General features: G+C 38.6%; 1 protein-coding gene across 1 annotated transcript in view; it reads right to left on the minus strand.

Moving 5' to 3' along the window:
- Positions 1-15,618, minus strand: part of BCO1 (beta-carotene oxygenase 1) — a 44,830-nt gene that overhangs the window by 3,400 nt on the left and 25,812 nt on the right. Inside the window, exons 8-10 of the mRNA XM_020992714.2 lie at positions 11,108-11,213; positions 6,260-6,354; positions 2,525-2,636 (exon numbers count right to left, since the gene is read on the minus strand). Coding sequence (XP_020848373.1) covers positions 2,525-2,636; positions 6,260-6,354; positions 11,108-11,213 — 313 coding nt within the window. The remainder of the gene's footprint in view (positions 1-2,524; positions 2,637-6,259; positions 6,355-11,107; positions 11,214-15,618) is intronic.

Genomic DNA, 15,618 nt, shown 5'->3' on the forward strand with positions numbered 1-15,618 from the left:
GGAGGTATTAGCATTGTGTACTGGACTTGGAGACAGGAAGACCTAGGTTCAAATCCTACCTCTGACCCTTACTAGTGTATCATAGGAAAGTCCTTAATTACTGTGTACCTCAGTTTCCTCATCTGTTACATAGGAATGATAATATCTGTAGTGACTACCTCATAAGATTGTTGTAAGGCTCAAATGAGATTAAAATAAAGAATGTCAACTGTTAATATTAATGCTGAAGTAAAGTTGAATCTAAGAGATAAGAATTAGGGGTGGTATGCTGTGTGGGTCTATGGACCAACCTGATGGATTAGGAAGATGAGCCACTGGAGCTGTTGTGTCTCACAATTTGCTGAATTCCCTTCTCCTCATGTCACTTTTTTATGTTTTCCCCTTTCCAGTGTCATGTGATGGAAAGAACATTGAATTTTGATTTAGAGGACCTGAATTTGAATCCTGTCTCTGCATCTTCCTAACTGTGATTTGGAGCAAATATTTCTGGTCCTCAGGGTTTTTTTTTGTTTGTTTATTTGTTTTTGTGAAATGAGGGGGCTGGACTAGTTGACCTCCAGCTGGTAGGAAGGCCAGTGACTGGACTGTTCAGATAAATATATTGGCATGCTAGAGAAATAGCACAGAGGCCAAGAAAGCCTGAACCTTCAGTGATGACAACTTAAGTTTCTTTCTGCATCCCCAAGAGGATTTTACAATGCTTTCCTCATTGTGTGTGATATCTAGTAGGAGCATTCTTATCCCTATTTTACATGGAGGGAATTGAGATCCAGAGCAATGACGTTACTTGACTGAAGTGAAACAGCCAGTAAGTCTGTAAGTTGTGGCTCAGCTTTATATCCTATAACCCCGAGACTAATGCTCTTGCCACTATTATGTTGCTATATGAACTGTACGAGAAGGTTCTGGGTAGCAAAATGATTGGGGTAGATATCTAATGGGGTGCCCTGCCATTTCTCCCTATCTTGACTGAAACTGGATGACTTCATTGAAAGGTGGAAGAAGTACTGTGAGATACTTCCTGCTATAAATCTGGGGTACAGAATACGATTTTCTGGAATATCTGTTTCTCTTAGGTCTGTTTAGTGGCATGCCTATGTCAATGATTCTGACCATTGTTAACAGAACTTTCTTTTATAAAGCTGAAAGAACCCTTAAAGACCAGTCATGAATGAGGAAACTAGGACCCACTGAAATTAAATGACTCACTCAAGGGCACACAGTTACAGAACTGGACCAGAACCCAGATCTCCTAACTTCTAGCCCTCTGATGTTTTGATATCTACCAAAACATTTGAAAACATTTTAAAGTTCCTTTCTTCCTTTCTATAAATCCCCTATATCTTTGTTGTAGGGTGAGAGGAGTAGCATCTCCACTAAAATTTGGGACTGAGGCAGCTCCTGCAGCCATGAGAATTGACTTCCAACTACAACTGCCTCCAACCCTCAATATTATACATCTTTAAGGAATGTGGAAGAAAGTGATGAAGTAGGAGATAGGGTCAAATGAACCACAGTAGAAAGGTAGAGACAGATCATGGGAAAAATGATTCCGTATTCACATAATGAGAAGTTGAAGACCTTCCTTCTCCCCACTTCCTACCCCCACCCCTAACATCACCCTACCACTACATCTGTAAGGGACTTCATCCCTATGAAAGGTCATGACCTTTTCAACCTGAATCCACTTATGGTTACATAGACAATAAATGTCATAACTGGCCTTAAACCCAGGCTTCTGGACTCTTAAGTCCAGAGGTGGGGTCTGTGAACTTGTTCATCTATCATCTATCTGTCTGTCTATCTATCACTGTATTTCAGTATAATAGATCTCCTTTCAATTCTACATATTTCTTTTATTCATTTAGAAACTATTCCGAGAAATGGTCCATAGGCCCCTCTAGACTGTCATAGGGGTTCATGAAACAAAAAAAGTTAAGGACCCCTGCATTTCACCATGCTGCTTTTCATGGATTCCCTCCATCTGCCTGCATGCTGTGTATAGCCCTGACATATCTGTATACATGTTTTTTCCCCCTCCTCTTTCTAAAATGTAAGTTTCTCAAGGCCAGGGACAGTGTCAATTTTTAATTTCTGTATTTATCCCCAGTGCCAAAAACCTTACACCTAGCTAAGTAAAAGCTTAGAGATAGGGACAGGACCTATGATTAAATTGGTATAGGCAGCTCCTGAGAGAGGATTCTCCCTCTACCAATGGCACCTTCTCTGCCATTTACAATCTTATTGACTTGCCTAGAGAGTGAGAGCTGAAGTGATTTGCCTGGGGTCACATGACTAGTCTGTCAGAGGTGGAACTTGAAACCCGGTCTCCCTGGTTTAGAGACCAGCTCTCTATCCACTAGGATGCACTGCCTCTTAGTAAGTCAATGCTGGATTGAATTGAATTGGTTTGACAGGGAAACAATTACATTTTCTGACCCTGCCAAATTAGTTGCTTTGGAAGCTGATTCCATGGCTTACTATGAAAACAGAGCAGAGTATTCATTAGGCCAAAAGCTCTTACCATCATCTTCTTGTTGTGCATTAGGTGCAGGCACAAACACAGGCTCAGCAGGCCAACAGTGCTCCTCCCCCCATTTTAATGATGACTTTGTCAGAATATCAAATTTCGTTATCTGTGTATTTAAAAGAAAGACAAATAGTGACTAAATTTTTGTGATGTTGTGTTTTCTATATCTGAGTACAATACATGCAATCAAACTTTCTAACTAACACATTGAAACCTGGGTATGTGGAGGGGATGATAGGATAACAGCAACTCTCACCATTAAAAGTAAACATTTATGGAAGGTTTGAACATCTGTATAATGTTGACAGGAGAGCCACAGGTCTGGTTTCTATTCCCAATGAGTTTTACAGTAGAAATCTGTCTTATAAGGAAAATAAAATCCTGAAGCCTGAAAAGGTTTCACTTGCTTCTCCAAATAAAACATGAGGTTAGCTTTTTCAGAATCAACGTTAATTTACAGTTATGTCCATAGAGAAGGTAGGCCAGGAAACCAGTTAGATTAACCCCCACACCTGGCAGGTGGGAGCTGATGCACAGTCCTCCATCATCATTGACAAGCTGATACATGAACACTGTTGGCTTTGATGGGCCCTGGTGTTCCTCCATTCAGTTATGGCTCAGTGTTTATTTCAGCTAACAGGCTTTGTAATTAGGTTGCTGTTCATTCATTTTTCATCATCTCTCATTCCATGACATCAAGAAAAAGCCATTTTGCCTTATTTTGCAGATTTTCCCATTCCACTTCCATATTAATTCTAGAAGATTGGTTGTTTTTCTCTATATATGTTTATAATTCCTTTGCATGAATTCAGAAGAGTATTCTCTCCTTCATTTAATGTCTTCTTCACCTTACCATATCTGTCTTTATTATGATCTTCTCAAGCTTCTCCTGAGTGTCATACAAAAAGGTATTACTTTTCTTTGAATTGAGTTGCTCCATGGTACTAAGAACCAGTTAATTTTGCAGCTGAGGCAAAAATATAAAATTATGTCACCTAACCTAAAAGTATGACATACTTGGGAGAGTAGAAGCATATTCCATATATTTTCTTCTGTCAACTTTGTGTGGCCAAAGAAAATGCTTCTCTTGACTCTTCCTGGTTATAGCTCTGCCAAGAACCTATACCTTCTTGACTCAGAATCACTCAGAATCAGGGTCTCAGGGTTGAAAGTAACTTCAGAGGTCATCTACTCTGTTCTATACCTGAATAAGAATCCACTCATCAACATACCTATCTTTTATGGCTGCCACATCACACTGCTGACTCCTTTTGAGCTTATAGTCCACTCAACCTGAAGATCTTCTTTACATAAGCTGCTAACTATTCCTCCTCAGTACTGTACTTGTGAAATTATTTTTTTAGTCCAATGGTAATACTTTATATTTATCTTAATTGAAATTATTTTTTGATTCAGCCTAATGCATTAGCCCATCAAGATCCTTTTGAATCCCAGCTCTATCATCCAATCTGTTAGCTAGCCCTCCCAATCTTGTGTCATCTGTAAATTTGAGAGCAGGCAATCTCTGCCTTTACTCAAATATGGATTAAAAAAAAATCTTAAACAGAACAGGGTCAAGCACAGATGCCTTCGGGCACTCTCCCAGAAACCTTTTTTTCTCCTCCACTTGATAGTATTTTATTTTTTTCCAGTTGCATGTAAAGATAGTTTTCAACATTCACTTTTATAAGATTTTGATTTCCAAATTTTTCTTCCTCTCTCCCCAAGACAGGAAGCAATCTCATATAAGCTATATGTATATAATCATATTAAATATATTTCCATGTTAGTAATGTTGTGAAAAAAAAATCAGAACAAAAGGGAAAAACCACAATAAAGAAATTAAAAAGTGAAAATAGTATGTTTTGATCTGCATTCAGACTCCATAGTTCTTTCTTTGGATGTGGATAGCATTTTCCATTATGCGTCTTTTAAAATTGTCTTGCATCATTGTATTGCTCAGAAGAGCTAAGTCTATCATAGTTGATCATCTCACAGTGTAGCTGTTACTGTGTACAATATTCTCTTGGTTCTGCTCACTTCATGTAAGTAGTTTGAGATTTTTTTGAAATCTACCTGCTCATGATTTCTTTTTTAATTAAGTAATTTATTTTTAGTTTTCAACATTCGCTTCCACAAGATTTTGAGTTCCAAATTTTCTCCACATTTCATCCCTCCCCCCACCCCAAGATGGCATGCATTCTGAATACTCCTTCCCCTAATCTGCCCTCCTTTCTATTCCCCCCCCTTCTCTTATCACTTCCCCTTCAATTTTCCTGTAGGGCAGGATAGATTTCTATACCTCATTTTCTGTATATCTTATTTCCCAGTTGCATGTGAAAACAAATTTTTTTTAAATTTGTTTTTAAAACTTTGGGGTTCCAAATTTCTCCCTTCCTCCCTCCCCACCCACCCTCATTGAGAAGGCAAGCAACTGGATACAGGTTATACATGTGTAGTCATGTAAAACACTTCCATAGTAGTCATGTTGTGAAAAACTAAGTATATTTTCCTTCATCCCATCCCACCCCCCATTTATTCTATTCTCTCTTTTGACCCTGTCCTCCAGAAATCTTTTTAAGTTGACATTGAATCATTAAATGACTACTCTTTGTGTTAGGCCATTCAATCAGTATGAATCCATCCAATTGTTTTATCATCCTATCCAGATCTCTCCATTTTTTGCAGGGTAGAGTTTTGGACCTGCAGTTTGGAAAACCTGAGTTCAAATACTGCCTCAAATCCTTAATGCCTGTATGACCCTAGGCAAACCACTTAACCTCTTTCAAGGTCAGTTTCTTCATCTGTAAATTGGGAATGATAATATTATCTATATCACAGGATTGATGTGAGGACCAAATGAAACTGCATATATAAAGCACTTTGTAAACCTTATACCACTCTATAAATGCTAGCTATCATTATTATTATTACAAATAATTTGTAAATTATATCTACATTATGTCTCTATTCTGTTAGTTTAGTAATCTTGTCAAAAAAGGAAATAAGGAAGTCCAACGACCTCTTCTCAGTCCTCATGCTCTTTGAAATTTCTGTCACATTTGATACTTTCTCTTTCTTGCAACTCTATCTTAATGCGTGACATTACAGTATTCTTGGAGGCAGCTAGGTGGCTCAGTGGATAGAGTGCTGGGCCTGGAGTCAGGAAGACCAGAGTTCAAATCTGGTCTCAGATACTTACTAGCTATGTGACCCTGGGCAAGTCATTTAACCCTGTTTGCCTCATTTTCCTCACCTGTAAAATGAGCTCAAAAAGGATATGGTAACCCACTCCAGTATCTTTGCCAAGAAAACCCCAAATAGGGTAACAGAGAGTCAGACATGCACTGAAACAACTTAACAATAACAGCAACACAGTATCCTATTTCTCCTCTTGCCTTTCTGACTTACTCTTCTGTCTCCTCACTAACTTCTTCTCTTCTTTATTATCTTTTCAGTATGGAAATCTTTACCTTTAGGCCTGATCTCTCTCTTAAGCTTTAGTCAAGTACTCTACTAGATATCTGGATATCCTGTCACCTCAAATTCAGCGCATTTGAAACATCACCACCCTTTCTCCTTTGAACTGGCACCCTTTTCCAGCTTGCCTATTTTTGTTACTGGCACCAGCAGTCTTCCGTGCATTTGGGTGTGTCCCACTTAAAAGCAAATTGAGTCATCATCACAGAAACCAGTGTGTGATATTTTAATGACCTTTAAATATGTTACCTTTGTTGGAATTGGATTCCACTGCACTTCTGCTGCATAAATGTATCTGTATTTTTTCCCATTATGAGCATAATTAATACGGGGCAGCTCAATCCCTAAAAGAAATGAAGAATTCAAATGTATCATCAAGGAGACATCAAAAGGAAGAGGATTGTTCACATTTTCATTGGAAATTCTCTAGCCTTGTCTCTGTTAATAATAATAATAGCTCACATGTATGTGGGTCTTAATGGGTCTTTTTAAAACAAAAGGTGCTTTATGCACCTAATATGAAGAGAAGCAACAGGACATTAAGTGGAATGGCACTGGCATTGGAGTCCAAAGAACCATTCTGATTCCTGGCTCTGCTCTTTATGTGCATTGTAACCGTGGGCAGGTGATTTCTCCTTTCTGGGCCTTGATTTCCTCATCTATAAAATTATGGAGTTGGGTTAGAGAGCTCTAATGGTTGTCCAGCTCTGCAAACTAACAATTTGAGCTTCACAACAATCCTGTGAAATAGATAGAAATTATTATCCCCATCAAAGATGAAAATTAAGACCAGACTAATATTGATAGACTTAACCCTTCTCAGTAATACAAGAATCTAAGATGTCTCAAAAGGCCTCATGATGGAAAATGCTATCCACAAAGAAGAAAGAACTATGGAGTTTGAATGCAGATCGAAGCACACTATTTGCTATTTTTTTTTCTTCTGTTGTGTTTTGTTTCCTCTTTCTGATGGTTCCTTCTATTGTTTCTAATTCTTACCTACAACATCACTATTGTGAAAATATATTTAATAGGAATAGATAGATAGATAGATAGATAGATAGATAGATAGATAGATAGATATAGTCTATATCAGATTGTGCACCATCTTGGGGAGGGAGGGGGAGAAAGATTTAAAACTCAAAAGCTTATGGAAATGATTGTTAATAATTCAAAGTAAGTTAATTAAAAAGTTAAAAAAGAAAAAGGAAAATGAAGATCAGACAGATGGAATTGCATTTCCAAAGGTCAGTGGCAGAGCTAAGACTCAAGACCAGATCTTCTGACTCCAATCCTAGACTCCTTCCATAGCACTACTCTAGCATCCTGCAAGACTGATTTATAGCTGGCCAGGATAAACTCCATGGAAAATGTAATTCATTTAAATATGATATCCAAAGGTAAACAAATCCCTATCTGTTAATTTTTTTGACTACTGAAGACTATTTAATAAATTAGGAAAGATATATATCTTTTAAGTGTATAAAATTTTACAAGACAAATCCAATATAGTTTAATGACTATGAAATCACAACTTAATGACTATGAAATCACAACAGTTCTTTTAGCTCTTTAGAAAAAAAGGAAATTCAGATCCTTATGATTATACACACACACATTTTATGTACCTGTGTTTAAATATATTTTTAGAAGTTGATAAATAAAATCAACCTTAGGCATTAGGACTAAACTACAAATAATTTTATGAAACATTTTTAATAAGATGTGGGGAAATACAAATGAAGGCAAGATGTCAGAGAAAATCAGAAAATCTTTCAGAAGAAACTTTAAAGGGTGAATAACCTTTCCACCTGTGTTTCAAAAGAGAAACTTAAGGGTGCCCGAGACTATTGGGTGTAGCAGGAAAGGTTTCAGTGGGAGTGGGATATTGATCTGGGGAGGAGTTGCCTTGCCCCATAAATTGGTAATTAAGAACTCTTTCATGTACATAGCTAGATAGATACCAAGGTGAGAAGCTCCTAGGAGAAGCTCAAGCCCCCTGGGGTGAGGAGATAATATCTTGGCTCTGATAGAGAGTATTTAGACTGAGATGACCTTCATGAAGCAAACCAGGAAGCTTGACATGTTGGGCTAGTCTCCTGCGAGGCTGCTACCTTTTTATAAGCATTGGCTATGGCACAGGTCAAAGATAATTTCCTGATTCAGAGTGTAATCAGATTCCAAAAGTAATCAGATTCCAGGGAACTCATAGTCCACATACCCTCAGGAAGAGAAGGCTCTGAGAGAAGGGACCTAGGAAACAGGAGATTCATAGGACAGAAGAACTGAGACTTGGAGAGATGAAATACCAGGGGACAAGGACTTAAGGGGACAGGAACACAAGGAGAAAAGGATAGGACATTAATCATGAAGTAGGCCTGAGACCTCCCCCCAAAATGGAGTAAAATCAGTTCATTTTTCTAAGGAATACCAAAGCCAGGTCTGACAGAAACTGTCCCAGGTATTGCTATACTCTACCAGAAGAGGGTTTGTTTTTATTGGCAAATTCAAATGTTTTGCCAAGTATGAGGCCATTAGTGACAACATCTTATTTTCAGTGACTTCCTGTCTTCCTGGGGAGTGGCCCTGCACCTGCCCACAGATCTGGGTATTTGGCGCTCCCTAGTCACAGAAACTGATAGTGGCTTCTTTAATCATGCAACTAAAGACTTAAGAACTCCAGGCCTCAAATATAATTTCACATTATTTCTGGTCTACATTCCAACCAAATTAGGCTAGCAGCTGTTCAGTGCATGCCATCTCTTGCCTCTGTGTATTTGTGCAGGCAGAATCCACCATGCCTAGAATGCACTCCCTTCTCCATTAGGAGAGGCAGTGGGGCAAAGCACTAGTTTTGGTGTCAGAAAGACCTTGGTTCAAATTCTGTCTCGAATACTGGGCAATTAACTCTCTTAACCTCAGTTTCCTTATCTGTAAAATGTAGATAATCATGGCACCCACATAATAAGGTTGTTGTGAAGACCAAATAAGACAATGTTTGTAAAACACTTAATAAGTGTTTATATAAGTATTATATAAATATGAGCTCCTATTATTATTATTATTATTTCCACCTTTTGGAATCCTTATCTTAGCCTTAGCTAAGGAGCTGCCTTCTTTATTTAGTATGCCCTGATCCCTTCAACTTGAAGCATATTGATCTTCCTCTAATTTTCGCAGACATTTCGTCTGATCTCTACTTTGCCACCATCACACCCTACCTTATATAATATTTCTCTGTGTACTGTAGAATGTAAGTAATGAGGACAGGGATTGTTCATTTTTGTTTCTGTGTCCCCTAGTGCCTAGCACTGGGCTTTCCATATAGCATAAATGTCCAATTGAATTGAAGATCATGTCAGCAGCTAACTCAGACCCAGCTCATTCCTAAGAGCTGAACTGAAACTTCTATTTGCAAGGAACTATCTGACACCTGGGAAAATAAACATCTCTGATTACTAGGTGGGTTTTTTTTTGGTGGTTGTTGTTGAGGTTCTTTAGGGACTGGTTCAAAGAGCTATCTTAACCTACCAGCTTAGGTTCCCTTCAAACTTTATTCAGACAAACTCTTCGTACATAGTTTTCATCATCTACAACATTTCTAATTATAGGTAGCCTTCTTCTACAGAATAGTTCTGGGACATTATTAATTAGTATATTCTTTTTTTTAAATACTGCAAATATCTTCTTTTAATCATTTATTGATTGATTGATTGGCAAGACAATTGGGGTTAAGTGACTTGCCCAGGGTCACACAGCTAGGACATGTCAAGTGTCTGAGGCTGGATTTGAACTCAGATTCTCCTGACTCCAAGTCTGCAGCTCTATCCACTGCGCCACCTAGCTGCCCCTAATTAGTATATTCTTAAGGAGCACAAATTAATCTTAATATTTGTCTAAGCAAAGAATAATTATGAAGGGAAAACTGTGACCCCCAAAACCATCATATATTCCGTAGTCAAATAAACTAGAAATAGTTTTTGAGTGATTTGTTCATGCCATTGCTACCTTTTATTAGCACAGATGACTGAGGTTTAATTATTTCGTTGTCTCTTTTCTCCCCTGTATGTACAGAAAGGAATGGCTGAGCATGGAGAGGAGATGAACCAATCCACATCCTCCTCTTTTTCTCTGTCTACCCCTCTTTACAAGGCTGTACTTTATTTAGCAGGAGGATAGACTCCATCCTAACCTCAAGGGTTTTTTTTTTAATATAAAGCATATAGTAGATGTAGAATTGCTAAATTAAAAAAAGGTAAATCTGGTTTTCTGAGGTGATGATCCAGCCTTATCTTATTGAAACTGTTCAATAGCAGAGTAACAACAACAACTTCCATTTCTGTATTGTTTAAAAGTTTACAAAATTTTGCTTATAACAATTCCTTGAGGTGGATAGGGCAAATGTTATTATCCGTATTTTACAAATGAGGAAACAGGTTGAGAGAAATGGAAGTGACATATTTAAGAAACCATGGCTAGTAAGGTGGGTGTCTGAAGTAGGATATGAGCCCTAGTCTCCCAACTGCATGTTTTGTTTTCATCCTTTTCTAGTTAATTTATGAGAGTTTTTCCTTTGGGGGGGGAGGGGGGAGGGGGAGGGGAAGGCAATCAGAGTTAAGTGACTTGCCCAGGGTCACACAGCTAGTATCAAGTGTCTGAGGCTGGATTTGAACTCAGGTCCTCCTGACTCCAGGGCTGGTGCTCTATCTACTGTGCCACCTAGCTGCCCCAAGTTTTTCCTTTTTGTCCTTATCTGGGAGAGACAGTGTGGTACCATGGCAAGGGAGTTCGATTTGTAGTCCAGGGATTTGTGTTTAAATTCTGGCTCTGCCACTTATTACCTCTATAGCCTTGGGAAGGCCACTTCCCTTCTCTGAGCCTCAGTTTCCTCATCTCTAAAATGGGAGGTTTGGGCTAGATGAACTCTAGGTGTTGTGAAGCACACATTTCAAACCATATATGTCTTCAAGGTAGTGTGGCCCAGCTGAGTGATGACACTGCGCTGAAATAGGATGTAGGTTCAAAGTGAGGATGCTTCATGAAACTTTATAAAAATTTGTCCCCCTCCCTAAATATGGGTGGAGAAAACACATTTACCTTCACATAGGTCTTCCGATTGGCAGTAGACTTGGTCATCTTTTTCCTTCAGAGCAGTTGCTGTTGTTGATTCAAGTTTGACTAAATTCTCACCCATTTCTGCATCCTAAAAGAGTTTAATATTTCAAGCCATTTTTTTTTCTATTAGAATGTTGCTTTCAGATGAAATTTAAATGCATAAGAATCAGTTTTCCTTTTAAAAAAAATCACAAGTGACCCAGCTAAAGTCTAGTAGTTGTTAAATCTAGAATGATAGAAATTCATTGCTAGGTCGTCTAATCCAGCTCTTTCATTTTACATATGGGGACACTGATGTTCAGAGAAGACAAAAAAAAAAAACCTGTCCTAAACTGGTTAGTGACAGATTTCCTGACTTGCCCATGGTCATACAGCTAGTAGGGATCAGATCCTAAGTTCAAACCGAGCTTTCTTGATTTTATCATCAATTAACAAGCATTTATTAAGTGCCTACTATATGCCAAACACTGATCTAAGTGCTGAGGATACAAAGAAAAGACAAAATATGGTGGTACCTGCCCCCAGGAAGCTCATATTCTAATGGGGAAGATGACAAAGAAACTACTCTGTACATACCAAATCTATACAATGTAAATGGGAAGTCAGGTACTAGCAGTGGAGTGGGGTTCCTGGCCCTTTCCATGACCCCATCTTCCCTCTATATTACCTAATACTTTCACTCCTAGTTATAAACCCCAGCTTTTTAGGGATTTATCATTAAATTATTTGAAGTTTAATCACATTTTAAAGCAGCATGGCATACAGGAAAAGTCTCATTTAGGAGAAGGAATACCTGGGCTCTTCCTTTGGAACTTTAGGCAAGGTTCTCCATCTGTGTGAACCTCAATTCCTTATTTATAAAATGGGGATGATAATCATGTCCTATTTCCCTAAAGGAATATTGTGAGATCAAATGAACTAATTTCTATTTTAAAGCCAGTCAGTCAATAAACATTTATTAAGTACCTACGATGTGTCAGGCACTGGGCTAAGCTCTGGGGATGCAAAGAAAGGCAAAAAACAGTCCCTGCTGTCAAGGAGCTCACAGTCTAATGAGAGAGACAAGATGCAAATAACTATGTATGAAAGTGTTTTATAAATTGCAGAGCATGATGCCTGGTGTTGTTATTCTTCTAGAAGCAAATCACTGGCCTAATTCTTTTATTTTTTTCTGTACTCATGTCTCCCTAGTGGCAAAATATTCAGGGAATCTTTCAGACCACTAATATATGGTTTAGAGTAGCATAGGTAGGAAGGGATGATAGAACAGAGCAGGACCAGCATTTGCAAAGGGGACAAAGCAGACATATTGTGTAGGTGCCTTCTATGGATCCATTCTGGGTGCTGGCTCTGCAGCAGTTCTTGGCTGCTAGGGTAGGTGATCCTGCTACCCATCAGGAATCATGGGTTACCAAGAAAGAGTTGATGAGGACTTGGTAGGCAGGGGAAAGGGACTATGGCAGTTGAATTGAGATCTGAAGTTGACGTGTCAGGTGGCTCTGCCATTAGAATTAGGTGATCTCTAAGGTCCTAGTGCTAACATTCTCTGTGTGTATATATATATGCAAGCCTATTTTGCCTTTGGATTTGCCATCTACTAGCTAACATCTCAATTACTTCCTTCCCTTCTTAGCTAAAATTCTTGAAAAACTTGTCTAAAAATTTTTTTGTTATATGGGATGTATGTCTAGGAAGAGGAAGGGGATGAAATAGAAGAAGATAGGTAAGATATCAAAGAGAAATATAGGGGATGTAAAAACAAATTATCGATAAAATAGATTTCAAAAATTATATTGGCTAAACTTCTGGATTTAAAAAAAAAATTTAAAGAAAAAATGTCTAAACTCAATGCCTCCATTTCCTTTCCTCATATTCTAAGTCCTCTGCAATGTCTTCTATCTGCATTACTAAGATGAAACTACTGTCTCCAAAGTTACCACTGATCTCTTAATTGCCAGATCTTATGGCCTTTATTCAGCCCTCATCTTTCTTGACTTCTCTGAAGCATCTGACATTATTGGCCATCTTCTCCTGGATACTTTGTCTTCTCTGGAATTTTCCTAACTGCTCTCTCTTGGTTTTCCTTCTACCTATCTGACCACTTCTTAGTCTATTTTGCTGAATCATCATCCATATCACTCTCTAAATTGTGAGCGTACCCCAAAGGCTCTGTCCAGGGCCCTCTTTTCTTTCTATATTCCCTCACTTGGTGATCTCATCAGCTCTTATCATCTCTTTGCAGGTGATTCCAAGATAAGTAGGTCCAGACTTCGTCTTTCTCTCAAGTCCCAATAACATATCACCAACTGCCAATCGGACATTTCAAATTAATCACAGAGAACTCATTATCTTTCTCCTAAAATCCGCCCTTCTTTCTAACTTCCCTATTGTCAAGGACTCCTCTGTTCTAGTGGTCATGTAGATTCACAAGCTTCGTATCATTTTCAACTTCTCACTCTCCCCACTTCCCCATATATTTAATCAGTTGCCAAATCTTATTATTTCCATCTCCACAACATCCCTTTCACATGTCCCCTTCTCTGCACTCACACAGCCAGCACTCTAGTTCAAACCCTTAATTACTTCTTACCTGAACTATTTCAGTAGATTCCTAATTACATGTATTGTCCTTGCTTCAAGTCTCTCCCCATTTCAAACTACTCTCCACCCATATGCCAAAATGTTTTTTCCTAAAACACAGATCTGATTACATCAGTGCCCCCCCCCCCCATAAACTCTAGTACTCTCTATTTTCTCTAGGGTCAAATATAAATTCTTTCTCTCTCTCTCTCTCTCTCTCTCTCTCTCTCTCTCTCTCTCTCTCTCTCTGTCTCTCTCTCTCTCTCTTTTAGCTCTTCCTACCTTCTCAATCTTCTCATGCATTACTCTCCTCCGTGAACTTTATAATTTAGCCACACTGACTGACTTTCTATTCATTCGTCTCCATGCCTTTATACTGCTTGTCCCCCGTGCTGGAATATTCTCTTTCCTCATTTCTTCCTCTTGTAATCTCTGGCTTCCTTCAAGACTCAGCTCCAGTGTCACCTTTATTAGGTTCCTACTAGGCGCCAGGCACTCTGCTAGGAGATACAGATACAGAAGTGAGATAGTCCACGCCCTCAAAGAGCCTACATTTCACAAGTGAACATCAAGCAAGGCAGGCCTTTTCCTCAAGAGTCGCTTGTATCTCCTTTGTATGTATGTTGCATATACTGATACATGTACATGTTGTCTCCCCGATTAGAATGTAAATTCCTTGAAAACAGGGACTGTTTTCACTGTTTCTTTGTATCATCAATTCTTAGCATAGAGGCTGACACAAAATAATGTCTTAATAAATGCCTGTTGATTGATCCACTGTGTTTGTGTCCCTCATTCTTCGTGTACTTTCAAGCTACTTTTTTTTCAGGTTATACATGTGTAGTAATGCGAAACCCTTCCACAGTAGTCATGTGAAAAACTAAGTATGTTTCCCTTATTCCTATCCCACCCACATTTATTCTATTCTCTCTTTTGACCCTGTCCCTCCTCAGAAGAGTTTGCTTCTGATTACTCCCTCCCCTGCTCTCTTGTCCCCTTCCCCCTATTTTCCTGTAGGGTAAGATAGATTTCCATACCCAAATCAGTGTATATGTTATTCCCTCCTTAAGCCAAGTCCTATGAGAATAAGATTCACTCATTCCCTCTCACCTTCTCCTGTTTCCCCTCCACTGTAAAACCCTTTTCTTGTCTGTTTTATGTGAGATAATTTACCCCATTCTACCTCTCCCTTTCTCCTTCTCCCAGTATAATCCTTTCACCCCTTAATTTCAATCTCCAGATATCAGCCCTTCATCTTCAACTCACTCTGTGCCCTCTATTTATCTATCTATCTACCTATATATACATACATATAATTTTTTCCCTCCAACTACCCTAATACTGCCAAAGGTCTCATGAGTTACAGATATCATCTTTCCCTACAGGAATGTAAACAGTTCAACCTTAATGAGTCCCTTATGATTTCTCTTTTCTATTTACCTCTTTGTGTTTCTGTTGAGTTTTGTATTTGAAAGTCAAATTTTCTATTCAGCTCTGGTCTTTTCATCAAGAATGCTTGAAAGTTCTCTATTTCAGTGAATGTCTATTTTTTCCCCTGAAGGATTATACTCAGTTTTGCTGGGTAGGTGATTCTTGGTTGTAATCCTATCTCCTTTGACCTCTGGAATATTATATTCCATGCCCTGTGGTCCTTTAATGTAGAAGCTATAAGCTAATTTCTAAAGCCTAGGTCTGACCATGTTATTTCTGTGCTCAAGAAGCTTCAGTGGCTTCCCATTGCTTTTAGGTTAAAATACAAATTCCTCTGTTAGGCATTAAAACCTTTCAACAATCTGGTTCCAACCTCTCTTTCCAAGCTGATTACACATCTCTTCTCTTTATGAACTATATATGTTCCATCCAAACTGGCCTACATGCTGTTTCCTGTGCATGACATCCTGTCTCCTGCCTCC

Source organism: Phascolarctos cinereus, unplaced genomic scaffold (genome assembly GCF_003287225.1).
Source record: "Phascolarctos cinereus isolate Bilbo 61053 unplaced genomic scaffold, phaCin_HiC Scaffold_2;HRSCAF=192, whole genome shotgun sequence".
NCBI lineage: Eukaryota > Metazoa > Chordata > Mammalia > Diprotodontia > Phascolarctidae > Phascolarctos > Phascolarctos cinereus.